The 26,241-nt window shown below is 47.2% G+C and overlaps 1 protein-coding gene across 8 annotated transcripts in view; it reads right to left on the bottom strand.

Moving 5' to 3' along the window:
* SGSM3 (small G protein signaling modulator 3) overlaps nucleotides 1-23,884 on the bottom strand; it is a 32,877-nt gene extending 8,993 nt beyond the window's left edge. The window contains exons 1-13 of one of the 8 annotated variants that reach the window (XM_054086979.1): nucleotides 23,816-23,884; nucleotides 22,275-22,320; nucleotides 12,180-12,265; nucleotides 11,095-11,175; nucleotides 9,702-9,787; nucleotides 7,659-7,725; nucleotides 5,878-6,086; nucleotides 5,617-5,724; nucleotides 4,809-4,952; nucleotides 4,220-4,415; nucleotides 3,850-3,995; nucleotides 2,632-2,859; nucleotides 1,644-1,698 (exon numbers count right to left, since the gene is read on the bottom strand). In XM_054086979.1, coding sequence (XP_053942954.1) covers nucleotides 1,644-1,698; nucleotides 2,632-2,859; nucleotides 3,850-3,995; nucleotides 4,220-4,415; nucleotides 4,809-4,952; nucleotides 5,617-5,724; nucleotides 5,878-6,086; nucleotides 7,659-7,725; nucleotides 9,702-9,787; nucleotides 11,095-11,101 — 1,246 coding nt within the window. In that variant the 5' untranslated portion in view covers nucleotides 11,102-11,175; nucleotides 12,180-12,265; nucleotides 22,275-22,320; nucleotides 23,816-23,884. Of the gene's footprint in view, nucleotides 1-1,643; nucleotides 1,699-2,631; nucleotides 2,860-3,849; nucleotides 3,996-4,219; nucleotides 4,416-4,808; nucleotides 4,953-5,616; nucleotides 5,725-5,877; nucleotides 6,087-7,658; nucleotides 7,726-9,701; nucleotides 9,788-11,094; nucleotides 11,176-12,179; nucleotides 12,266-22,274; nucleotides 22,849-23,815 lie in introns of those variants that run through there. The other 7 variants (XM_054087049.1, XM_054087128.1, XM_054086905.1 and 4 more) reach the window with 7 other exon arrangements.
* Between the last annotated feature and the right edge of the window lie 2,357 nt (nucleotides 23,885-26,241).

The raw sequence follows: 26,241 nt of genomic DNA, 5'->3' as shown, positions 1-26,241 counted from the left end.
ATACCCAAAGAGATGGATCCAGTTTCGCTGTTTCTTCTTTCTATTCCTTCATTAGAAATCTGGTCCAAGTCCTTGAATCTCAGCTAGAGAAAGCTCAGACTGACCTGATCTAACGTGAGCAAATGTCTGCCTTTGAGCAGGAGCGGTTAGACTACAGATGTCTAGAGGTCCCTTCCAAACAGCGCTTCTGTGATTCTGTGACTCCTGTCCAAGCCACTACTAAATCTGCATTCACTCTAAGGAAGAAGAATTAAGTTCTGTGTAAGTTCTTACTCCCACCCAGAGAAGGGCTAAGTACTAGCTCTGCTAAGTGACTATCACAGGCAGCAGACTTGACACTTAAAGCTGACTGACAGTTCTTAGTTTAAGGTGAATTGGTCCCATCCATGCCGTCCTTCTTTTAAAAAACTTGGGCTGAAGTTTTCCATTCTGGTCACCTGCTGCAGGATGACAACTTCTCTATCTTAACCAACATTTTAATTACTAAGAATAATATTAAGTAAAAACCACAAGTCACTGTACAGACACATCCCCCACCCCCCTCCGCAAAATGAGAACACACTGTGGATAATCTCAGCTCTACTATTGCTACTTCTTGAAGCCTGAACTTAAGACATATCTTATGTATGGGTTTAACTATCACCTTAATAAAGCTCCTTCGTCAAGGAGACTATCTGACACACAAGAAAGATGCATTTGGCAGCTGTTCCCTGCCAGTTCAGTCTGTACCGAGCATACAACATCACAAACAAGAGGTGTGAGTTTAGGTTGCACAAGTAACTTTCCTGCATTTCTCCACTTCTGCACGCTTGCTTTTACAGCTTCACTGGTCTTCTACCATAACTTTTATATGTAATGCCGTATGTGCTTGTAGCAAGCTTGTTACAGAATATCAGCTTCCTAGGGAATATCAGAACAGCTCTTCTCTGAGAAGACCAGTAAAACCTGCTTTAGTTCAACCACAACAGGAACACTGTCTGAACCCTGTACATTCAGTATGTTGTCTTCCTCTGGAAAAACAATTTCTGTGGTAAGATGTGGTAATTTTCAAGAAAGCTAACCAGTTGCAAGGAAGGTGATGACAGTGAGGCTTACAGTAGAAAGTGCTGCTATGGAGTCACAGAACCAAGTTGCTTTTAAAACCCACGCAAAAACTGTGTGGCCATGTGTGGCTTAGCTCATAAGCAAGGAAAATTAAGACTTAAACATGTTCACAACATCGAACTCTCAAAGTAAAGGGGAACATCAGTGCTGTTTGCATTTATGCCTTGTCTCAGATCTTCAGAGATGTTCTTGAACAGAGCAGAGTAAGAGCGGAAGAATACAACACCCTGGACTGCATATAGTCTGCCAGAAAATGTATTTGACCTCTTGGTCAGCACAAGAAGGAAATTACAGCTGGACTGAGCTGCAGCCCGCTGTTAGTCATCATTTAAGGACTAACCATCTAGCCTGAGATTCACTTTCTGAGTTCAGACCAAAGCAAGCAAGCAGAAAACTGCACTCCTTCCCTCTGATCCTTCAGTTCTGGCTCCCTCCTCTCCTGTTCCTCTGCCCCAATGTTTCCCTGCTTTGCTCGCTTCCCTTTCTTCTAGGCTGCTATATCCTTCAGCACCACACGAAAGGGGCAGAATTGCCTTTACCGAAAAGCAGAGAGGTGATGCCAGATTTCCTGCGCTGAGTCCTGCGCCGCACAATCTGAAGGAGAGGGAAAAGAGACAACAAAGTGCATACATTAGGACAGATTTCAGAAATAAAATAAAGCAATCCTCCACACAGGTCAGCTCTGGGCAAGGGGTCCTGACAGCGACTACTGGAAGAGGCAGACAATTGAACTGGCAATTTTTGACAGGCACTGTTCGAGCTCTAATGCGATGAATCAGCTCTACTGCTTGATCTACTCCATGTGCAACAGAATATTTATAGCGCAATTATTACAAAAGCATAACTGAAGTTCAAGAATCAACTATAATTCAAGCAAATAATTTTAGCTCTACTTGTTACCAAAAGCAGTTCTACGTGTAATTATATATAAATTTCTAAGTGGATGCCTATTACGTTTTAGAACTGCAGGACTGTCTTGTGATTAGCTCAGATGAGCATCAAGAATATATCTTCCACACAGGCTTGACAAACAGAAGCACTACATCTGCAATTGCAGTCCGTAGCCCAAGATTAAACACGTGCATTTTTACCCAGCTTCTCAAAGACCACTGCTGTTTTCTAGCTCTACGTTACAGAGTTATTTTGGTGTATCGGTTTCTTACCAATGGATTAACTCCAGTTCCTACTCTGCACAATCCAAGCAAATTCTGCCAAATTCCGCATATGTTGTTTCTTTTAGTTTCCATTAATAAAATGCATCACTTGCCATCATAACTGTGATTAATGATAATTACAATCAAAGTCAACATCTCCTTCACCTGGGGATTTATCAACCAGGACTGATCTGGCAGCATGTCATTAGTACAGACCTCCTCCTCACTTCCCAGTACCTATTCTCCTTGGATGACAGTCATCCCAGAACTAAAATCCTCTCAGACAAGAGGACCTCTTGCTCACAAACAGCAGTTGGGAGGGAATATGTAAGGGAATGGTAAAAACAGAGCAGCAGAGGCAGGTGAGACTCACTTTGGATAAATTGTTGACAGTGGGGCTGGAGTTGAGCAGCTGCCCTTGGTCAGCAATGAGGTAGGCCAAGTGTTTGCAACGCTGGGTCTCCACTGCCACATCCGTCAGCGAGCCAGCCACTCGCATGGCCTCCCGCAGCAGCACATCTGCATCTTCAATCTGACTTGGGATGTCTGAGAGCGTGTTGAAGATTGAGGCAGAGTTCTCAGACTGGATTAGCTCATCCTCCTGCAACGATGCAGTCATTTTTGCCATACAGAACAGTGAGCACAACTATGCTCTTGGGGATGCTACATGCAATTTTATATTATTTTATATAATTTATATATAATAAATTATATTTATATTATTTTATATATTAGAGCCTGGGCCAGAAACAACGCAGGTACAACTAGCTAATTCCATAAAAACTTCAGTAGGAAGAGTCCAAGCTACTGATGGGAGGGGAACAGCATCTTTCACTACTCTACTCCACTGAGGTCTGCCCCTGAAATTTTAACTGGCATGTTTTTGAATCACAGCATCCATCACTGAAATGAAATCAGATCAGCAACGACAAAACAGGAGCTACATTCTGCACACACCACCAGGACTGGGCACAGTGGGGCACAGCCAGGATCTTGCTGGGGACATCAAAGGAATGGAAGCTCCTTAGTCTCACACACTATAGAGTGCCCACCATCTCAAACTATCTTCACCTTACCCTCACTCCCAGCAAGCTTCCCCTTGCCTTTCACAAAGCAAGCTGAACCACAACCTTATTTTTCACATACAAAGGAAAAGATCAGGCTGGTTAAATGTAAGTGGTCAAATCAAATACAGTCAGGACAATGCTAATCTCTTGGAGCATCCAATAGCGCCATCAAAAGCTTCCCATGTGACCACAACCTTGGCTTTATATCTTTGCTAAGAGACGGTGCAAAATCAAGAGGTAAGGTAAGACTCTCAGGTTGGGATCTAGATTAAATCAAGGCGGACAACTGATGGGATTTAATTGCGAGCAAGCAAATGAGGTAGGCAGAGCAAATGGCGATCTCCGAGTCCTTTGAAGTGTCTTGGAAGTTCTTCACAGCCCTCAGTTCTAAGGCAGGCAGGAAGTCATCTTCCTGAGCATAATACCAAACCACATACAGGAATTATATACATAACCTTCCTGCCCCTAAAACTCAGAATTGAACACCTAAGTGCTAGAAAGGAGAAAGAAGAAGTGGGAATTACCTTCATACTGAGCATGCCCAAAGTGAGCTGGAACAGCACCAGAGAGCCCTCATAGAAGAAGAGGTCCCAAATACGCAGCAGCAGCTTGATGTGGACAACACTAGCGAAAGAGGTGAGGAACCAATGCAAGGTGATCAAGGAGAGCTCTGTGAATAGAGACATCGGAAGGAATCACAACAGAAGTAGTCAGCCAGCCAGTGAAGATGGACTCTCCTAAGTGCTGTCCTCCCAGCTTAAAGATAATCATCCACTGTCTTTAGGGCCAGGAGGTTTGCCCCTAGCCCTGCTGCTCTCCTTTAGTAAAACAAGAACAATAATCTCTGTATGTCACCTGGCAAGAAAAACTATGGTTTCTAGGGTAGACTGTTACCAATGTCATGCTCCTGGAGCAGCTTGTCCAGGCGGGGCAAGTACTGCACAATGAGCTGTCGCAGGACACGTTGGTCTGTCTGCACACCCATCAGGGTGGTGCTGAAGTAGGAGGCAGGAACCAGCTCCTCGATGATAGCGCACATCATCCAGAAGGCATCTTCCTCCTCCAAGAAGAGCAGCAGAGAGGCAGCCATCTGGGATTTTGAAGAGAGAAGAACTGTATGCCAAGTGTGTCCTGAGGCACAGAACTCTTTCCCCACCTCTTCATGTGAAGAGATAAACCAGTGCCTAGACCAACCTAAACCAGACCAACATCTTCCCTCCTCTGCAGCAGTTCTCCCGCAGTCTCCACTGAAGGGATTTTTCCTCAGTCCTCCGTCCCTCCCCCACAGATGGACTGAATTCTTCCACATCTTTGGATGTGTTTTGCTACTCTGCTCTCCCTTCCCTGGGAAAAACATGAAGGGATTTCCCTTCAGCTCATCTGGAGGCCATGGTGTCTGGCAGCACTGCCTCGAATTACTTGCCCCAGCACAGCCCTCGGATAAAATGATCCCTATCACAAACACATTCTGAAAGGAGGTTACCATGCCAGTGCCTTGGCAATATCCAATCTCTGGGTAGAGCCAAGCAAGTCCCCGTAGTATCCTGCGTAGCCGTGGCACCCCAATACTGTTCATGTTAGAGAAGCAGGCGTTGCTGGGCATCGTGCGGAGCAAGTCCTTTTCAATCTGCCAGACAGTCATCAACAAGGACAGGGTCAGCTTGAGGCACCTGAATAATTGCCTTCTGCTCTCTGCAATTCCCCATGGCCCCTTTCCTCAGTGAACTCTTGCTTCCCCACACCCATCCGTAAGTTCTTAAGCACCAAAGGAGATGTCCCTGTCTGAGAACCTGGGGTCAGTTTAACAGCCTTTGCTGACAAATGGGAAAATGCCTCCTGCCACAAAAGGAGAGGTCAGAGGAAAAGGGAAGACACCCTGTAAGAGTCTTGTTGGTCTTCAGAGGGACTTTGTATTTGAGGGAACAAAGACAATCCCTGGAAGCACCTGACACTGCCTCAACAGAACTGCATCTGTCAGCCTTTCAACCTTCCCTTTTATATCAGGATATTTGCTGAGATGCAACTGCAGCACTGTTTTCTAGCCTGCAGGTAGCATGGGCCCAACCCCTTCCCTGCTGTCCTAAGAAGGAGGGGAGCTGCACAGTTGCTACCCTAACAAAACAAAGAAGAAATACGCCCAACAGGATTAAGCTTTAGCAAGACTCAACCACATGTCTTCTCAACTGTCCCTGCTGCCGGCATTACGCAGACAGTCCTTCCTCCTCCTGCAGCAAATCTTGCCCTTCTCCCCAGTCCCTTGTGCCCAGTCAGCACTAGGCAGTGTCTCCTACCTGTTTGGCAGCAATGGTTTCATCGTTAGAGCTGTTTTTCACAATATCCCGGTATGACATCTCTGAATTCCTCTTCTTCTGCAAGGCCCCTGACAGGCGCATCCACAGCTGAGGTGAAAGGGTGAAAAGAGATATGAAAAGTCACGAAGACATCCACAGAAAGCCATAATCTGGCATCCTTTCAACGAAGAGAAAGTATTTTTGCTCCACTGTCTCTTACTCTGGGCAGGAGATCCTGCCCAGAATAGGCAGCGCTCTCACCTGTGGCCTCATACTGTGTGGGATGCCAGCGAGTACCAGGGAGCGCAGCTTGTCTGAATGTGGCAGGGTGACCTCAATTTTGTCCCAGGTAAGGTCGCCCACGTCATGGTTGTGTGTGAATTCCAGATGAGCCTGCCACTTGAGCCTCTGCTGAGGCTCCTCTGTCAGTGGGACACCCAGAAGCTTGCTGGAATTTGGCTCAGCACCATCTGCTTCGGCAAAGGGAAGAGAATGAAATGGAGACGAGTGAGAGAGGGAACAAACACAGGGCAGGGTGGGGAGCAGGAAAGTCACCTGAAGAGAGCACATTAAAAACATTCACGTCTCCCAGCCAGAGCATGGAAAGGCAAAGTTTGATTTCTAACTGTTTTCTTCATGCAGCAAATTTTATGCTCATAAGCAAAAGGGCACTGGGGCCTTGAGAACTAAGAAGCTGTCAGCAGGCTTCTAGTCTCTACTTATTCATGATTTAGAGCAGAATGTGGCTGGAATTAAACAAGACCCTGGCAGCAGCCATCCTGCTTGGTTTTGTAAGGATCTGTAAATCTGGCTGACAAAGGCATAGCAAGCCTTGGAGGTGGTAGGCAGAAGCTATATGTTCATGCACGTAATGAGGCGCAAAATGTTAACTTTGGGGATATTTAATCACCAAAAAAAGCTTTAACAAGGACACTTCCAAATTCACAATGAGAGAGAGCACCTTAACCTGAGGCTGGCTTTCTAAAATAGATACTTTAGCACAAGCACAGGTTTGACATAAGGCAGTCTGTTCTTTATTGTATAACAGATCTCAACAAGGCAGTCCAAATTTTTCTGCTAACTCTATAATGCACAACTCTATCAAGTGTTCTGACCGAAGAAAACGGCTGTGTCACGTCCCTGTCACTGCTTTCAGTGAGGGTCCTCTATGACTCAAGGTGCCCCAGGGGACACATGCAAACAACTTCTGCCCTTGCATCGTATGGCCTGAGCCCTGGAAATGTCCTCTCAGAGCACATAAGGCAATTCCTACATCCCCCACTCCTTTCTCTTCCTCTTTGCAAAGGCAGCTGTTGTAGTTCAATGCTGACCCGCAATAGCTCCCCACACCTCCTTCTGTTTGGTTGCCTGCCTCTATATCTTTCAGAAAAACGAGGATGTCGGTTCTGCCCCTATGATTTGCCCTACACTTTGTCACGCTGCTGAGATGGGTAGAACACATACTGCTGCCACTCACCTTGGCTGTGAGTTTTTCAACAGACAGAACATGTCACTGTGCCCAGTATCAGTGCTGACAGAGCTACTGTGGCTGCCCCATCCCTGGAGGTGTTCAAGGCCAGGTTGGATGGAGCCTTGGGCAGCCTGACCTAGTGGGATGTCCCCGCCCATGGCAGGGGGGTTGGAACTAGATGATCTTTAAGGTCCCTTCCAACCCTAACTATTCTATCATTCTATGATTCTACTGAACATGGTAGAGACCCCACTGTGAACAGCAAAACCTGCCCTCCCCCAGGATGCAGCTGCTAATGGAAATCATAAATTCCTCTTATCTTTTCTCTCTTACGCATGGCACAAACATGAGGAGATGAAAATGCCTTTTCTGCATAGTCTGTGCTCCAGGCTCCCATAAGGCCAGCACGTCTAATGAACTTGATTAAAATGGTAGGATACAGAAAGATGATGACGGGTGGTAGATGAGTCCTAGCACAGAATGGCTGCAAATTCACCCTGCCATACTGAGAAGCATGGGAAAGGCTGGATGCAGGACACAATGGAAGGGGGAGGGATGGGATTGGCTTTACCTTCCTTATCAATTCGGAAACCAAATTCATCATAGTGGAACTCTGGCTGCTCAACGGATTCTTCTTTCTGGGAGACGTGAGAAAGGAGAACAGACACTTTCACCACTTTCACCAGTTTAGCACTGAACAATTAAGCAAAGAAATGTGGATATTGCCCCACCCTACCATGGTCTGCCCTGTGTCCTCTGAGAAACTAGGTTCCTTGCACTTTCATTCTCAATGCCTCCCATTACACTTCCCAGCTGGGGAGGTGTGGCATGCCACTCCCATTTTGACTTCTCCATGGAAGCTAAGAAACTCTGCCTTCACACCCGTACAGATTCTTCCAGCAATCCTTTTTCCAGTGGGGCTTAAGAGTAACATCATATCAAGATCTGAACTTCCCACCTGGAGGAGCACACAGCCTTGCCCATGGACACATCAGACGAAGTGGTCTCTACCGTCTGCATCTCTAACACAGAACAGTCCTCTGTTACCTCTGAACACACACTGCAAATTCAGCGCCCTGCACTGCTCCATCTCCTGCCTGCTGCTTTCAGATTTCTCTGAAAGACAGCAGGCAAAACTGGGATTTGCACCACTGAAGCAAATCCAAATTATATGACGAAGGAAATTAAGGTCCATAATGCAGATCTCAACTCCCCTTGTCTGTGCTCATGGTTGGCATTGGCATGTTCTGGTCTGGTTTGAGCTAAAGCAGAATCAGTTTTCTGACTAACTTTCTGACTTAACTTTTCAGCTAACCCTCATCTAAGTGACTTCATTTTTAATGGCATGTTTTTCAAGCAGTGTTTCTCCTTAGAAGTGATAACACGGGGCACTGGGATGCAGAAAGGCCATCGCTTACGCTATTTCCGAAACCAAGGCCATCCTCAAGCTGGTGGATGCTGGAAGTGAAAGGGGTAAAAAAGGGTGGCACCTCCAGGGAGGAGCGGACAGGACAGGTGACCCCAAACTGACCAACTGAGTATTCCATCCCATACATATCATACTGAGTACAAAACTGAGGGATTACAAGGGTCAAGCTCTCTTCTTTGATGACCAGCGTCCAAGATGGACCTCATCTGTCTTTTTGCCCCTGATCCCGGATTCGTGTGTTCCTGAATCCAGTTCCTGAGTCCAGCTCCCTCCTGCCACTGACTCCAGCCTGGAACCTTTTGCCCATGCCCCCTCTGCAGCCTCTGTGGTGATGTAGTCATCAAGGGGAGAGCAATTTCATATATTTGTATATTTTAGAATTTTCTTACTAATAGTATTTTCCATATTTGTTATTGTTATTGTTGTTGTTATTATTATTATTATTATTTCATTAATGCTGTTTTAGTTTCCTGCGCACAAGTGTCTTTTTCATTTCTCTTTTCCTGGGGTGGTAGGGATTGGGACCACAGTTGCCACGGTTCGCTGCTGGTCAGGCCCAGTGGGGCCTAAACCATGACAACACTGCAGGTTACAATTAGGCTTTTTTAAGGAGTGCAAACCTACAGATACCTCACCTTTCCTGCAAGCCCACCCACCCTTCCTGTGCAACGCACTGCGCTCAGACAGCACCCAAAAAGCATGCTTATAGCACAGCTCTGTAATAAGCTTCATCCTGCACCTCTGGGGGCTCAGCTGCCTTCAGCAAACGCTGTGGGTAAGTTACAAAATTCCACAGCTGCTTCCTTCCTTCCTGCTCTGCCCACCAGGTGACAAGTTTTGAGGCTAGCATTTCCTGCCATGCACAAGCCATCCAGAGTAACTCGATGATGACAGAGACTCGCCTTAGGGTGTCAACATTTTTACAGTGGAGCAATAGTTGCAAAACAGCAGGGCAATAATTCACACAAGTTCCTGTGTGCTCTGCAAGATCCTCTCGCAAGAATCAGGATGCAGCCACAAAACACGTGAAATTTAAATAGCAAACAAGTGTTCACAACCAATCCACCAGAGGAAAACTGCACTTCTCCCTCCTTTTCCCCGTGACTTTCGGAGACCACCAGAAAGCACTAGGGTTCCTTTATTTTTCTACAGCGCCAGAAAACTCCCCCTCCGTGCCCCACATACCTGTGAGTATTTCGCCAGGATCTCCTGAGGCCAAATGCTGGGAGTGAGTGCTGAGAAGGGACCCCCAGCAGAGGGAGTGTGATGACCTAAACACAAAGAGATCAACATATACAGCGGTGAAAATGTGGAAGGACCCCTTGGAAGGCACACACACACTTGAAACAGACTGTTCCAGCAAGAGAAGGACTATCTCAGTAGTTTGTCACTACTGACACTCTAGAGACTGACACAGCTCCCACTTCACCAAGGAAGCCAGTAATTTCAGAAGGTTCTGTCCCTTATCATCAAACAAAAGAAGCAGAAAGGACAAATGGAGTTCCCTTCCTAAGAAAGAGGCTTTCTCTTTAGGGAAGAGAAATGAATCCACGGCATTGTGATCTTTCTTCTGCTTGGAAAAGCTGTGTGATCAAGCCAGGAGAACCATTACAAAAAACCTGTTCTGGAGAAGTAAATCCCTCTCACAGAGTCACCGAACCCAGCACCAACAGCACTCCAGAGTTCTCTGAAACTCTGTCACTGAGGCACCAAAATGGGAAATTGGAGCCCTCAGCAAGATGCTCCCTTTTCTGCAGAAGGGCTGGGACACTTCCACCTTCGCCTGCAAGGTTGTCAGACCACACACACATAACGAGCTGCAGCAATGAAAGTATGCCTAGCATCATGGTCTTTTGTGTTCAAGGTAAACCCTTCCAATCCCAGGTGTGCTGTCCCGCTGAACAGCTTCCTTTGCAATAATGGAAATGTCAAGTTTTGCAATTAAAGCAGATAAGCACAGCCCATGCCTTCCACTGCACACATCAGTGACAAAAAGTTTTGGGTCCTTCAGGGTTATACGCCCTGAAATAACCAGACGGACTGGGAAGGAAGGTGTACACAAAAATACAGGGTGGGAGAGTGGCCCACTGTAAGAGGGACATACTGGAGAAGAACTAGTTTTAGTAAAGCTTATATCTCAGTAGCTCACAGTTGAACTCCAGTCATTCTCCAGCCTTCCGCCTGCCCTAGAATTACTATTTTACAGCAAAAATCTCTCAGATCAGAAGAAAGCCATCTACTTTAGGGCAAGTCTTGGGAGGAGAACAGAACCGAGCAAATCCTACGAAAAATGAAGAAGGTAGACTACATTTCAACCTCCTTCTTCCTCTGTGCTCAATGGCTGAAGCAGCTTCTGCAGGTTTCAGCACAGGGTAAAAGAAGGAACCGAGTTCAACCTGAGTGAAAAGGCATCTGTGTCACAAAGAGTGGGGCGGTCTCTTCTTCCCCAACTGGACCAGACAGCACATTAGTGTAAAGAATGGCTCCTGGAACCAGTACATTTCTTTCACTAAGCTGCAGCTGAAGAAAGAACAAGCAACCAAACAAGAAGGTAGTGTGTCCATTTTTGTCTGCTCACCTGACATTGTGCTAGGTACGGCTGGGCAGCTGTCAGCAGGTCCAGAAACGCTGTTCTCAGAGGTGAGAGGTCACTATCCTGCTGTAAAAGGGGGGAAAAAAACCAAACTGGTGATGAGAGAATTCAATTAGCATCTTAGAATACGGTGAAAGACAGACAGACCCCTCACGCACAACTTCCACACAGGAAAATTAAATACCTTCATATTTCAGTTCCTCACAGGAAAATAAAATTCCAGAGACTGAAATTTCCTCTTAGTTTCATATGTACCCATTAACCAGAAGAAGCACACTCATTTACCAAATTCCTTTTGATAATAACAGCATTGGTGATTGAAAAAACGTCAAAAATCAAGTCAACTTTCATCATCTTCTTCATCACAAGTTGTATTTAACTATCAATATTAAAAAAAACTACACCATAAATCACCAGCGAATACGCTGCCCATGGAGAAGGGACTGGAATGGAGAAAAGGGTTCAACAGGGTATCATTAGACGCAATATGCCTGAAAGAGATTTTAGTGGTAACATCACAAATGTATTAGGCTGTGGACCACAGCTTCCTGAAGAAAGCTCGGTAAACTTCTGACAAGGATCTTCTGAGATGAACTGGATTAGGATACAGACAATATGCAATCGAGTACTCCTGTAAACTAAATCTGGCGATAGAGTTCAGGTGATAAAAAAACCCACATAGCTCCGTTCCTTGCTTTCCTTATACCAGTTCACAGCAGACTTTTATAGGAGTTTTCCCAATAAACAATGGACAACAATGGAATAGTTCAGTAATCAGAGAGAGAAATTTTGGACTTCAAGATCAACTTTATAACTGTGTGTAGGAGAAAGCAAAAACCACCTCTGCCAAGCAGAGAAAGCCAGTGCTGGGATATATCAGCCCCTTGCACTCACTTGGGGAAGAACCTAAGAGAAACTAACATGTGCATGTCTGAGATGCGTTTTCCAGCTTCCTATTTTCAGTGCAGCTATTTATGACTGCAAACCATTAAAAGAAGGAACCCTGTGGATTCATCCAGCAGCCCCTGTCCGGGTTGTTTACAGAGCTTAGTAGTACAAGGTTATGTTACCTTTGCATCTCAGTGAGCTTCCCAGGGAGCACTTGTGGCCTGGCAGTGGCTTGCTACAGCACTCCAAGATAAGCAGCTGTAAAACACTGCAAAAGCATAGAAAGCATCTGTGCCTGAGAACACAAATGGTAAGGCTTCTTCCTCCCAGATTTAAACAGTTCTCTGCAGGAGAAAGGCTGGCATGGATGAACAGACACTCCAATCTTCTGATACCAGCTCTCAGGGCAACAAGGAACAAACAAGAAAAGCTCAGCTGTTGTTTCTGAGAAATAACACCGCCCACACAATGGCCTGTCGCTTACCCACAAGTTCTATAAATGCTCTTCTGTTCCTCCTGCCCCACTTGTTCTCTTAGCATCAACTTTTCCCTCAGTAGATGAAGACATAACAAGAACTACAAAATGAGCACCTGCACATCATTTCACATGGCAACACACACAGCACACACACAAAGCGGGTAGATCTGCTGACAATATTTATTCCCCTTTCAACATTACTCTTGATGCATTTTTAGTCAGGCTTATCACTGCCTTGCAACCATAACTACTATATTCCTGTGTTTGTACTATGTCCTTCTTCCCTGCCTTCTCTCAGTCCGGTTAATCCTGTCTCCCATTCCTTTTATTAGGAATGCAGTCACTGTTCCAGCCACGTGGTATGTGTGCCGTCCTTCCCATTACCCGTGCTCTGAATCCATGCTCTGTACCTCAGGCTTGTGAGTCGGGATTGCTCTTGGTCATTATTAACCTTCATCACACACACAATCACTCCTGAAGCAGCGTGCTATGGAGGAGCCAGGCCAGTGTGTTAGACACATAGATGAGAAAACACTCTGTAACAAAGGAATTAACCACCACACTACTCGGGAAGCAAGGCAGGAGCACGCTGAGTCTGAAAGTCTCTGGACAAGTGTAGCAGAGCGGAACACCGTCCCTTGTCCACGTCATCGCCAGCCTCTGCCTTGCAGGAGATCACCCCCCTGCCTGCTGCCTGCCCTCCGGTCCCTGACATTCAACACTGAACTTGGTGGGCAGGTTTTTCTGGCCTCTGGTTCCCATAGAAACCTGCCTGCGAGCACCCATCTCGGATGGGGGCCCAGAGAGAGGAGAGGCTCACCTTGCTGCTGGTGCTGCATGTGCAGAAAGGCAGGTTGTGGAGCATGAATCACATCAAGGGAAGGCTCCCGCTGCAGCACCAGGAGCTAATGTGCTGGGGACTGCCCATGGAGCCAGGTGTCTCCAAGAGAAGGCACTGAGGCCACTGCCAGCCCTATAGGTCTTCACCACCCTGCTTTCTTCCCACTCTCACTCTGCCTCCAAGAAAGCATCACAGGAACTGGGAGGAAAGTTCCCTGCCACAGTCAGGCACCACCCAGTGCAAGCCAGGAGGAGGAGGAGACCTGACATATGGGACTGATTGATACAGTTAGTTCTTTCCTTTGAGGGATATGAACCTAAAGAAACTCTCAAATTCTTCTAGCCAGGAGACTGCAAGCAACAAAAGGGGCTCCCATGAACCCTGTGAAATTGCATGCGCAAAACTGCTACAGCTAACTTAGCTGTGTTATTTGTACTGTACACACTTCTAAAACCAAGCAACAGTAAGGAATACAAAAGAAAAAAACACGTTAGATCCAACCAAAATTAACGGCAATTCCTCAACGCTCAGAACTCGAAAATTAAAACCAATTTTCACCCACACATTAAAAAGCATCTCCCTTGTTTAAAGGCAATTTAAGTTTCCTATACAAAGCAAGCTTGGTCACACAACAGGTAATCTTCACGCTTTGAAAGAAATGTGTTTTTTGTTAAAAATACGAATGGTATGTGTTGCTTGCAGTTCTACTTTTTGAATTCAGACCCCAAAAACAAACGATGCCATCACAGATTCCAGCCTGCTAGAAGACAGCTATAATGACAGCGTGTGCACCTGAAAGACAAGGCTGGAAGGGAAGCACGCAGTCAGCATCAGGTATGGCTTTTTGAAGCTCTCCAGCTGCAATACCTTTATCAGAGTTGCAAATACACACCGTGCAGGATTGTACAAAATTAGTTTCTTTTCCAGTGTTAGGTGTCCTTTAGAAACACATGTTGGCAAAGGAGACCTGCAAATTTACTTTCCCTTGGCAATATCAAGCCTCTGCTCAATGCGCTTGCTCTTCTACGCAGCTGTGATATGAGAGATTTCAATTACCTGGCTTCTGGCAAACATCAGATAACAACCTCCTGCTGCCTGTGTTTTACTTGCTCGGCCTCTTTCGCCACGTGGTCTCCACTTAGGCCTGCTGTGGCTGTGCCTGGATGTGCTAAGCATGAAATGACGCTGTCAGAAGCCTTTCAGTAGGATCTTTATTTGGAGACAGAAACTCCTCCTTAGGAGTGTTCTTCCCCTGCTCATTTTAGCGAAAAAAAAAAGAATCCACCAAAAAAGCAATGTACCTTCAGCAGCCAGACTGTGCAGAAGATGAACATTTCACAAAGCAATGTATGCTGAAAACATTATGACTAGTAACTAGAGAGGAGCCTTCGGTGAACATCATCAGAAAGACGAGAACAACTGTAACAAGTCTTTCCAGAGTGATTTTCAGTAATAGTGTATATAACTATTCATCTGACAGTAAGCTAGCATAGGGAAGAACTCTACCTTTCATTACACTTCATTTGACCACAAAGCAACGCCGCATGCAGTAAATCATTGGCACCTCTGGATTGTCCTCCGGTTCCCACCGCTTTCTATTCTCTTCCTTTATTAAAAAAAAATCTTAGAATCATAGAATAGTTTGGGTTGGAAGGGACCTTAAAGATCATCCAGTTCCAATCCCCTGCCATCGGCAGGGACATCTCCCACCAGATCAGGCTGTTGAAGGCCCCAACCAACCTGGCCTTGAACACCTCCAGGGATGGGGCATCCACAACTTCCCTGGGCAACGTGTGCCAGTGCCTCACCACCCTCACCGCGAAGAATTAGAAAGCAGGATGTTGTAGGGGATCATGTCAAAAGGCTTTAGAGGAGTCCAGATAGATCACATCTGTTGGTTTTCCCATGTCCACTGCTGCGGTTACCCCATCACAGAAACCCACTAGGTTGGTCATACAGGATTTGCCCCTGGTGAAGCCATGCTGGCTGCCACTAATCACCTCGCCGTCCTCCATGTGCTTTAGCATAGCTTCTAGGAGGATCTGTTCCATGATCTTCCCAGGCACAGAGGTGAGGGCTGACAGGTAGGAGTTCCCAGGGTCATCTTTTCTACCCTTTTTAAAAATGGGAACATTGTTGCCCTTCTTCCAGTCGCCAGGGACATCTCCAGATTGCCATGACTTTTCAAACATCATGGAGAGTGGCTTTGCCACCACATTGGCCAATTCCCCCAGGACTCTGGGATGCATCTCATCAGGTCCCAAAGACTTATAGATGTTCAGGTTCCTCGGGTGCTCATGAACCCCATTCTCATCTACAGTGGGAGGGGTTTACTCCCCAGTCACCAGCTTGTTTTCCCATAACCCAGGAGGCATGAGGAGAACAGTTGTCAGTGAAGACTGAGGCAAAAAAGTTGTTAAGTACCTCTGCCTTCTTGTGCGTTGATACAAGGTCACCATTCTCAACCATCAGTGGGGGTACATTCTCTTTAACCTTCCTCTTGTGACTGACGTACCTGTAGAAGCCCTTCTTGTTGGTCTTCACTTCTTTGCCAAGTTCAGCTCCAGCTGCACCTTGGCCTTCCTGAGCTTCTCCCTACACAACCGGGCAGCATCCCTATACAATTCCCAGGTTCCCTGTCCCTGCTTGCACTGCCTGTGCAGTTCCCTCTTGTTCTTGAGTTTGACCAGCAGGTCTCCACTCAGCCACGCAGGTCCCTTCCCTTCCCTGCCTGATTTCCTACATGTGGGGAGTGAGCTCTCTTGTGCTTCATAGAAAGCATTCTTAAATATTTTCCAGGTCTGCTCTGCTCCCTTGTCTCTGAGGACCATGTCCCAGGGGCTCCTACTGAGTAACTCCTTGAAGAGCTGGAAGTCTGCTTTCCTGACATTTAGGGTCCTGACTATACTCCTCACTCGCCCCATATCCCTCTGGACCTTGAACTCCACCAGTGTGTGATCACTGCAGCCCAGGCTGCCTCCAATCTTAATGTCACCGATGAGCTCACTTGTATTAGTGACCATCAGGTCCAGTATCGCATCCCCTCAGGTGGGGTCTGGACAAAGAAGTTATCTTCAATGCACTCCAGGAGTCTCCTGGATTGTCTACAGCCTGCTGTGCTACTTTTCCAGGATATGTCAACATGTTTTGGAAGAAAGAAAAATGATTGCAAAGCCACGGTACCCATCAGGAGGCCACACACTTAGGTGTAGTTCTAGAAGCTTCTTACAGTTCAGCTTTTAAAATCCCAGAGATTGCATCCAATTTACCATTCAGATCAACTCTTCCTCTCTCAGAAATCAGACAAAAATCAGACCCTGCATCAGGCAGTTCAGTTCTGTCCTCTCACACCCAGGAAATTTGCTTTCCTAATTAAAGTTCTGCCCTGCCCAAGGAAACTCAGAAGGGGAGCTCCCAGCAGGAAACTCTTGGCCTTCCCTTCCCCCATGGGTTTCTCCCTCAGGTCAGGCAAAGGCATATCCTGGAGCTGCAAATGCTATTCGTCCCACGAGTCAATATTTGCTGTGTGTGCGTACAGTCAGAAGAGAACTCCAGCTTTGCAAACACAAGTAAGTGAGCAAAGCACAACCACACACCTGACCAAAGGAGGACAAGACAGGTAATTTCTGCCACTCACACCCTGACTTTTTAAGTGATGCAGAATCCCAAGTGGACACCAACACACACCAGCTCCTGGTTAAGGAGCCCATATGGTGCTGGTGAAACTGGGTCATTCCAGCAACTATCTGTTTAAGGATTACAAACCACGACCAGCCTCACACTGCTCTGCGTGTTGAGCAATGCACTACAAAGACAGGAGGGAGGTGCTGAGGTGGCAGCCTCCACGCTCGCTTTCCACTACGTGACATGGAATAAAAAGTTGAGGGACTTTAACTGCCCTCAGCCTATTTTCTCATAGCAGAGTGTTCCAGTTTGAGCTAAAGTAGAATGAGTTTTCTAACTTCAGCTCAGTCTCATCTAAGTAACTTTATTTTCTGAAAGCTAATTGCATGTTTCCGGACAGCGTTTCTCACTAGAAGTGATAACGCTGGGCACCGGTATGCAGAACGGCCATTGTTTACACTATTCCTATAGAAACCAAAGCCATTGTTGAGCTGGTGGATGCTGTAAGTGAAAGAGGTGAAAATGGGTCACACCTGCAGGGAGAGGCAGACAAGACAGGTGACCCCAAACTGACCAACAGGGTATTCATGCCACATACATCATACACTGTGTAAAATGGAGAGATTAGGAGGGTAAATCTCTCTTCTTTGATGGCCAATATCCAGTGAGGACCTCCTCTGTCTTTTTGGCCCTGATCCCAGGTACGTGTGTTCCCAAACCTAGTATTTTCTTCTATTATTATCTTATTTATTTAATTATTTCACTGAAGCTATTTTAGTTTCCAACCTGCAATTCTTTTCCTCTCATTTTCCCTTTCCCTCCAGTGGGTTTGGGGAGGAACTGAGAGCCCAACTACTTGGTTTTAGCTGTCAACTTTAGCTGGGGCTAAACCATGACAGGAAGTACATCAGAGATAAAAACAACGGGAAGCCTAGAAAGGGGGATGTGAGACCTGGAAAGCAGCAAAGGTGAGAGTTGTGAGAGCCTTGCAGAGCCAGGCAGGAGGCAGGTAGGATGGTGACAGCGTTATGCCACCAACCGCAGAGGCAGGACTCCAGTGCTGCCCAGTCACCAACTGGGATCACATAAGGACTGCCAGAGTGTGGCAGGACAAACTGCCTCCTCCAAATTGCCCCAGGCATCTCTAGAGCAACAAGTAACAGAAACGAAAAGTAAAATGGATATCTGTGTCTCCTGCCACGAAGCATGCTGTAGGCTCCTGGCCACATCAGAAATGTAATTCTGTACAGAAATGTAAGTAAAAGCTACTTCCGTACCAAGGATCGGCTCCCAGCACTGATCGGCGTCCAGCAAGTCTGCCTGCCATAATGACGGAAAGTGCCTCACTGGAGCTGAAGGTGCTGAGCCATTTACTGTTTAAACAAAAGGAACAGAACAAGTAACTTCCAGTTGTCTATCCATTTCACCTCCGCTTTGAAAATAAAGATGTGAAAAAGCAGAATCCTGGCACCTACTGCTTACACACTGGAAAGACGGATGGATTGTAGCGCCAATGTCTCAAGTTTGCCTCCAAAAAAAACCCTACACAACATCTACTCATGTAGAAGGCAGACATCCTACGTATTAACATGTATTTTCTTTTCAGAGCAGAACTGCCTTTTACTCGTTTGGCTCCAAAGCAGACAGCTGATAGTTTATGCAGGACATAACTTGAGAAGTCTGAAGGTCTTACATCCAAAATCTGGAGATAAAAGCTTTCCCCACGTGGCTCGTGAAGCAAAAGTCTAAACCAGAAGCAAACTAACTTATGGCTCTGATGACCCCCTCTGTTGCTAACACAAGCTACCAGACTTTTAGCCCTGGAAAGCAGAGTGTGCCTATCCTCACACAGCCTTAGTTACTTCATACCTGCTAAGCATCAACTGCACTGTTGTGGAGATCCTCTTGTTTGCTGAGACCCTTGGGATGGAGGAGGAGTTTCCTCTTTCCCAGTGCTCCCATAATATAAGTGTTGAGAGAGGATGTGCGATGGGAACATAGAATGCTCCTCCCATTTCATGCAGGAGGATTACAATAGATCAAGCACTGGAACAACAGTTGTTGTTTTATTTAATCTGCATTAAATGAGGACAGGAAAAAAGGCTGGGATACAAACTAGCAAGGTGTCCACTCTCATTTCTTCCAAGGAAAGAGAAGAAAACCCATGTGTGCGAAAAGGCAGGTCTGCAATCACCCTGGTCTTCAAGGCTTAGGGTAAAGGCGATTCCACGCTAAACACTGCTATGCAAATATAATCCAAAGGTTTCTGGTTGGTGTCTAAGGAGACACCAAACACTTCTTCCATAAGAATCCATTTCTACACAATAAATGGGCACTTTCACTCAAATCATCACGGTGCAGGACCAGGGCACTTCTGCAGAACTCTATAGAAACTCATTTTTCCCAGAATTCTCCAGAAGTGTTTTTCACCTTCTGGTCCATGAACTTTCTGCAAGTCTGCAAGCTATGTATGGGATGTCTGGGGGAGGCAGTGACAACTGTCCCATTCTGTTCACTATATAGAACTTTGAAAGGAAATATTTCTGTTCCGTTAGAGATGCAAGGTTATACCAAAACAAAAGAAAGGTTGAAAAATACTACTGACAGTTATTTAAAGACAGATATATAATGCCTTTTATATGGCACTCCTATCCAGTTTTAGCTGTCATGGTTTGCCATTCTCTTGCTGAGGAGCAAGAAAGGCTAGATTCAGGTCAGGTCATTCTCCTGTAGCTCTGCTGTGTTATTATTAGCTCTAGTATTAGCAAAAACCTATCAGATTCACCCAGCAGGCATCTAAGCAGCTCTCACTTCATCTGGCTCCAGAAAATAGCTTTTTAAGGAAAGCATATCCCACAGCACTCAAGATTTTTCTCCTTCAGAGCTCTACCTTTCCAGAACTCAACTTTCTGAAGAGGCTGCTAACACACAAAACACCTCTCAGGACTGTTTGCAAAGCTCTTATGTAGCATGTCACATTAAGACTACCTAGATCTTGCTCCCGCAGAAATTTATAGGCACGGGTAACTCGCAGGAAAAAAAGCAAAATATACAATGAACATTAAGGCTTGTAACAAAACAATACAACTCCTCTGATATGTCCTGTTTCTGGAGATAAGGAAGATTTCTTCTTCAGAACAAAAGGGCCATCAGCTTACGGACATTTTCTCTCATCTCTGAATCATCAAGTACTTCCCAGCCAAGAAATATGGCACTGACTGGGCAGTGACAACAGTTCTCATAGTCATACCAATATGTTATCTCCTTTTCTCCTATCTCATAAAACAAATGTGTTTCCATTTCTCCTGAGGGTATTTTTTTTGCTTAATTAGGAAATAGAATTGCTCTGTTACCAATCCAACTTGTTGCACTCCAGTTCAAAAAAAGCTGAGACTTCCTCAGAGACAAAACAAATGCAGCAGGACAACACCCTCCTCTTCCCTACCTGGTGTCAACAGTAACACAGCTGACAAGTGGGATTTTTCCCACTGCTCCCAGATACTCACCCTGTGGAAGCTTTATGTATCTCAAATCTTGACCGTGCCATGAAAGGTGGCATGGAAAGAAGTTTAAACAAGTCTTTGTGATGCTGAGGGTACAGACCTGAAGTGTCAACTCCTCTCTACCTCTCAAGGGACATTTGAGACACTGCACTCACCGTATACAACGAAGCTATTTGCCTATCTCATCTTGCTTGCCAACTGCAGAATCTCTATATTTATCCATCTGAGCTAGAATAGGCCCTAGGGTCACTGGGGTGATCCAGACCACCAACTAGGATCACCACTGATTTATCCAGAAGTGCTGTAGGACCACATACACCAAAACATCAGGTGCCTTACCTTTATCACTGAAGATAAATTTTAAATACTCTTTAAGATTTACTTTTCTCAAGTTTTCTTTCCTTAGGTTTTGGTGAGAAGTTTGCAATGAACAGACAGGAAGACAGACATCATCCCAATCAGTTCTAAGACAGTTCCAACCTCAAAGGAGGTATCACTTGGGAGAGGCGAACGCACCGATTCCTTGTTAAAGCACCCTGAATACCAAACATGGTCAGCAATTTTCCAACACACAAACCAATTCACAAAGAATGGGTTGGAAACTGGCAAGTCATTTCATACAGACCCCCTAACCCATCATCCCTGCTGTTACTGAGCCACCTCAGGTAAGAGATGTTTTTTAAAAGCTAAATATATTAATTATTGCCTATCTTTTAAGATATCGAGGTCCTTTAGAGCACTAATACTTGCGAAATACACCATCTTGCAGGAAAGCAAGCAATAGGTTAAAAGCACAGCAAAGAGAAACGTAAATGACACCAGCAGAAATCCCAGACCTGGAGAATCATTACAGTCCTGAACAGGCGCCCAGTCCTTCTCTCATCCCACAGCAGATATTAACTCTGTTATTCCCTTGTCACTGCACTCCCTCCAGAAATATGCCCCTCTTCTCTGCTGCCCCTCATGGATTCCTTTCACCTTTCTTAGAGGACATGCGTGGGCAACCCGTGCTATGAATCTCCTCCACATTACCAAGACACGTTATCAAAACGTTATCCTAAACAGAATGACGAAAGGGTACGTCTGTCATTTACCTCTTCAATACAGATTTAGCATAACTTTATATTAATGTATGACACAAGCAGTCCCCACCCTGACCTTTTTAATTACATGTTATGCTTTTTCTCACACCCTTCCTTCCCTTCTACTTTGTGAATTCTCCAGGATGGGAATCCAGCCTTTGTTTCTACACAGGGAAAGCCACACAGGCAGTGTGCAGATCCGGAAATACACAATGAAATCGATCTTCACTCCAGTGACTGTTTCTTTCCCGCACACCACTCAAGATTCTGGAGCAGCAGATAAACTACTCTAGAATTCAGATTATCCAGCAAGCCACTGTATTCTGATCATCATCTTGGCAAAAGCACAGCACTGCCCCACTCCTCCTGCTGGGCTGGTAGCTCCTTCTTGAGTGATTTTAAGATTCAGCCTCTCCCCACTGAACACCTCCTGTTCCTAATTCCAGCAAGACGAACAGAAGCACTGTCTCCCACCTATAAGCACTAAAGGATCCTGCATTTCCTTAAGGCACTTTTACTACTTTATATTCCCACCGCTCCCCTCTACCCATACATCACAGTAAGCCATGTAGCGTAAGGCTGAGACATCGTGAAGTAGGAAGCTATGACATCACATAAACCCCCCACATATCAACACTGAAATCTGCTTGTTTAGAAGGAAAATATCTGCTAAATACAGACAGCCTTCAAAAAGTTAGGAGCGAAGAAAGGCAAACACAGGGAAGAAAAATTTCCTGTCCAACCCTTACCAGCTTTGTGAAGAGACGGCAGCTGTCTGGAGCCCACAGCCACCGCCTGCAAAGAGATTTAAATCTGTGTCACGGTGGTTCTTCGCTCCCTTGATTTACATCACCAAGGTACAAGGAATTACGTTCGTCTCCCAACTTCCTCCTATCGTTTATTAGAGCTGACAATCACAGGGCCTGCAGTGTGTCTATCTATACCCACTGCCTAGAGGATACTGCCACGTTCCCAGTTCTGGTTTGTGACTGTTCCTTCCCTCCAGGCAGCCAGGAGACAGGCTGTCGGTCCTCTGGAATTCCTCAGGGAATGACACAGGCATGGAGAGTGAGGAAGGATGGACAGACAAGACCACCTGTGAGCCAGAGCCATGGAGATGAGAGAAGGCAGGAGAGGAGAGAAGGCAGGTTACAGGAGAGGCAGATCCCAGGGAGCAGGGGTGGCTGAGGGAGGGAGATCCTGGGAGCAGGGGTGGCTGCGGGGGACACACACACACTAGAGAGCGGATGGGAGATCCTGGGGAGCAGAGGGGAGCAGGGGTGGCCAAGGGAGGCAGATCCCAGGGAGCAGGGGTGGTTGAGGGAGGGAGATCCTTGGGAGTGGGTGGGAGATCCTGGGGAGCAGGGGTGGCTGAGGAAGGGAGATCCCAGGGAGCAGGAGTGGTTGGGGGAGGGAGATCCTGGGTGCGGGAGGGAGCAGGGGTGGCCAAAGGAGACAGATCCCAGGGAGCAGGGGTGGCTGGGGGAAGGAGAGCAAAGCCCAGGCCAGACGGAGCCCATAGAGAGAAGGGGCCCCATCCCACCCCACGGGCTGATGAAGAAGCAGCGCAGGGCACGAGTTTGCCGGAGGAGCCCGACCCCGCGCAGAGGGGGAGCGGGGACGGGGGGGTCCCCCTTCCTCCCAGCCCGGGGAGGGGAAACCGGGCAGCGAGCCTTCCGCCCCGCACAGCCCGCGGGCGGCAGCACCCCGTGCCCGAGGGCACCGCGGGGGAGGAGCGACGTTCGGGGGAGATGCGGGGTGCGGGAGGGATGCGGAGCAGGTGCGGGATACGGGGTGCAGGGGGGGATGCGGAGCAGGTGCGGGATGCGGGGCAGGTGCGGGATACGGGGGATGCCGGGGGATGCAGGATGCGAGGAGAAGAGAGGTGCGAGTAGCATATGGAGGGGTATGGGGGGATGTGGGGTGCGGGTGGGATGCAGGATGAGGGGAGGATGCCAGATGCAGGGTGCGGGATGCGGGGGGATGCGGGGGGGGGGGGGAGTGCGAGAGGGGTATGGGGGGTGTGGGATGCGGGGAGGATGCGGGAGGTACAGGGGGAATGCGGGCTGCGGGATGCGAGGAGGATGCGAGGTGATGCGAAGTGCGGGTGGGATGCGGAAGGAGTGCGGAGGGGATGCGGGATGGATTTGGGATGCGGGGTGCGAGGACGGTACAGGGGGAATGCGGGGTGCAAGCATCACGAGGAGCGGGACCTACAGCCTCGGGGGGCACCGCCCGGGGCAGCACCCCCGTCCCTCCCCTGTCTCTCCCCACCTCCCTCCCCACTCACCCACCGCTCGCTCCGCGCCGGCCCCGCTCCCGCTCTTGGCGCATGCGCGGGGCGGCGCGGGGCGCGATGGGGCCGGGGAGGGCGGTGCGGGGCGCGGGGGCTGCTCAGAGAGCGGGGGGAGGCGGGGGGGGCAGTGGCGACGGAGGAGGGGAGCATGGAGAGCGGACAGGGCTGGAAGGGAGCGTAAAGGCCATCCGGTTGCAGCCCCCCTGCCATGAGTAGGGACATCTCCCACCAGACCAGGCTGCCCAAGGCCCCATCCAACCTGGCCTCGAACACCTCCAGGGATGGGGCAGCCACAGCTTCCCTGGGCAACCTGTGCCAGTGCCTCAACATCCTCATCGTGAGGAAATTCCTCCTTATGTCTAGTCTAAATCTACCCCCTTCCAATTTAAAGCCATTCCCCCTCATCCTGTCACTGCATGCCCTCCCCAGCTTTCCTGTAGCCCCTTCAGGTACTCACAAACGTTCAAATGCCGTAGTCCAGAAACAAGGCCAAGCCAGAGCAATCTGAACGAGGGGAGATCATGGCCCGGAGCTTTCCACTTCTCTGACTATTTAATATCGACCAGTCTCATTAAAACATACTGTATTTTGAAATACTCTTTAAACAATGATGGCCTGAAGGACAGCAGGTAGCTTCTTTTTTTTACAGTTGGTTCTGCTTTTCTTAATGCTCTCCAGCGATCACACTTCAAAAAGAATCAAATAATTCACAATCATGTAATTTCTGAGAGTCTGAATAGAATCATAGAATGACTAGGTTGGAAAGGACCTATTGGATCATCAAGTCCAACGATTCCTAACAATCCCTAAACCATGCCCCTCAGCACCTCATACACCCATTCTTTAAACACCTCCAGGGAAGGTGACTTGACCACCTCCCTGGGCAGCCTGTTCCAGTGCCCAATGACCCTTTCTGTGATTTTTTTTTTCCTGATGTCCAGCCTGAACCTCCCCTGACGGAGCTTCAGGCCATTCCCTCTTGTCCTATCCTCTGTCACTTGGGAGAAGAGGCCAGCTCCCTTCTCTTCACAACCTCCTTTCAGGTAGTTGTAGAGAGCAATGAGCCTCCCTCAGCCTCCTCTTCTTCAGGATAAACAACCCCAGCTCCCTCGCCGGTCCTCATAACACTTGTTCTCCAGCCCCCTTACCAGCTTTGTTGCTCTTCTCTGGACACGCTCCAGAGCCTCAACATCCTTCTTGTGGTGAGGGGCCCAGAACCGAACACAGTATTCGAGGTGCGGTCTCACCAGTGCTGAGTACAGAGGGAGAAAATCTCCCTGGAGCTGCTGGTCACGTCGTTTCTGTTACAAGCCAAGATGCCATTGGCCTTGGCCACCTGGGCACACTGCTGGCTCATGTTCAGTCAGCTGTCAACCAACACCCCCAGGTCCTTCTCCTCCAGGCAGCTCTCCAGCCACTCTTCCCCCAGTCTGTAGCACTGCATAGGGTTGTTGTGCCCCAAGTGCAGGACCCGGCATTTGGCCTTGTTAAACCTCATGCCGTTGGTCTCAGCCCAGCGGTCCAGCCTGTTCAGATCCCTAACTAATAAATAACAGAGGTAAGAGGGAGATTTTTTATTGCAATGAAGCAGAAGGAATGGGGCGTGATGTAATAATACTGGAAGAAAATTTATGGGAATCATTCCAGTTTATGTCAAAGGAAGAAGAGTTTGGTCCAGTACTGACTGTCCAGTAAAGCACAGACATTACAAAACAGAATGTTCAGTGTCAGAATAAGACCAAATCTCTTGAATTTCTCTGGCATCCAATGAGTTCCAGCATCTTTTTTCTTTCCGTATCAGACAAAACTTACTTGCAGTAGAGAAAGACTTTCACTTGCCAGAGTCCCTTGCCATTCATTATCAAGCACCTACAGCAAAGGATCTGGAAAAGTAAATCACAACAGCTTGTTCCTAACCCACACCTGTAAATATGATTTTCAGAAGCTATAGAGCCACAAGTACAGTATTAAACTAGCAAGCGAGCACTGAAGGACCACCAGTTTGATAATCCACAATGCTCCATGGCCTCTCCCTTTCATTATTCCTAATTTTTTGGTCTATTTGCTCCCCAAATCATAGTACCCTGGAAGCCAGGACAACCTGTTATCTTTTGAGACACCTGTGGATGAAGTTTAAGAGCAGATGAATAAGATGGAAATGGGAATGGGTTCTGTTTCTTTTACCTCTGCTCTTCAACAAGTCATAGATGAATATCAGGGAGCACCTGGCATTGCTCTTTAAACAGATGGCAGTGGTCTGTAAGGGGCCAGTGAAAGGTACTGCGATAAAGTTATCTTATCACAATCATGTGTTTCTCAGTCACTCAGCACACGATAGATGGAGGCTTGATTAAACAGCAGAAAAAGAATGGAAAGCCCATCTGTAATCAAGGTGGCTGTAAAGCTCTGGGGGTTAAATA

The sequence above is a fragment of the Cuculus canorus genome, chromosome 1 (assembly GCF_017976375.1).
Source record: "Cuculus canorus isolate bCucCan1 chromosome 1, bCucCan1.pri, whole genome shotgun sequence".
NCBI classification, from domain to species: domain Eukaryota; kingdom Metazoa; phylum Chordata; class Aves; order Cuculiformes; family Cuculidae; genus Cuculus; species Cuculus canorus.
This window is presented reverse-complemented; position numbering and strand designations above follow the sequence as displayed.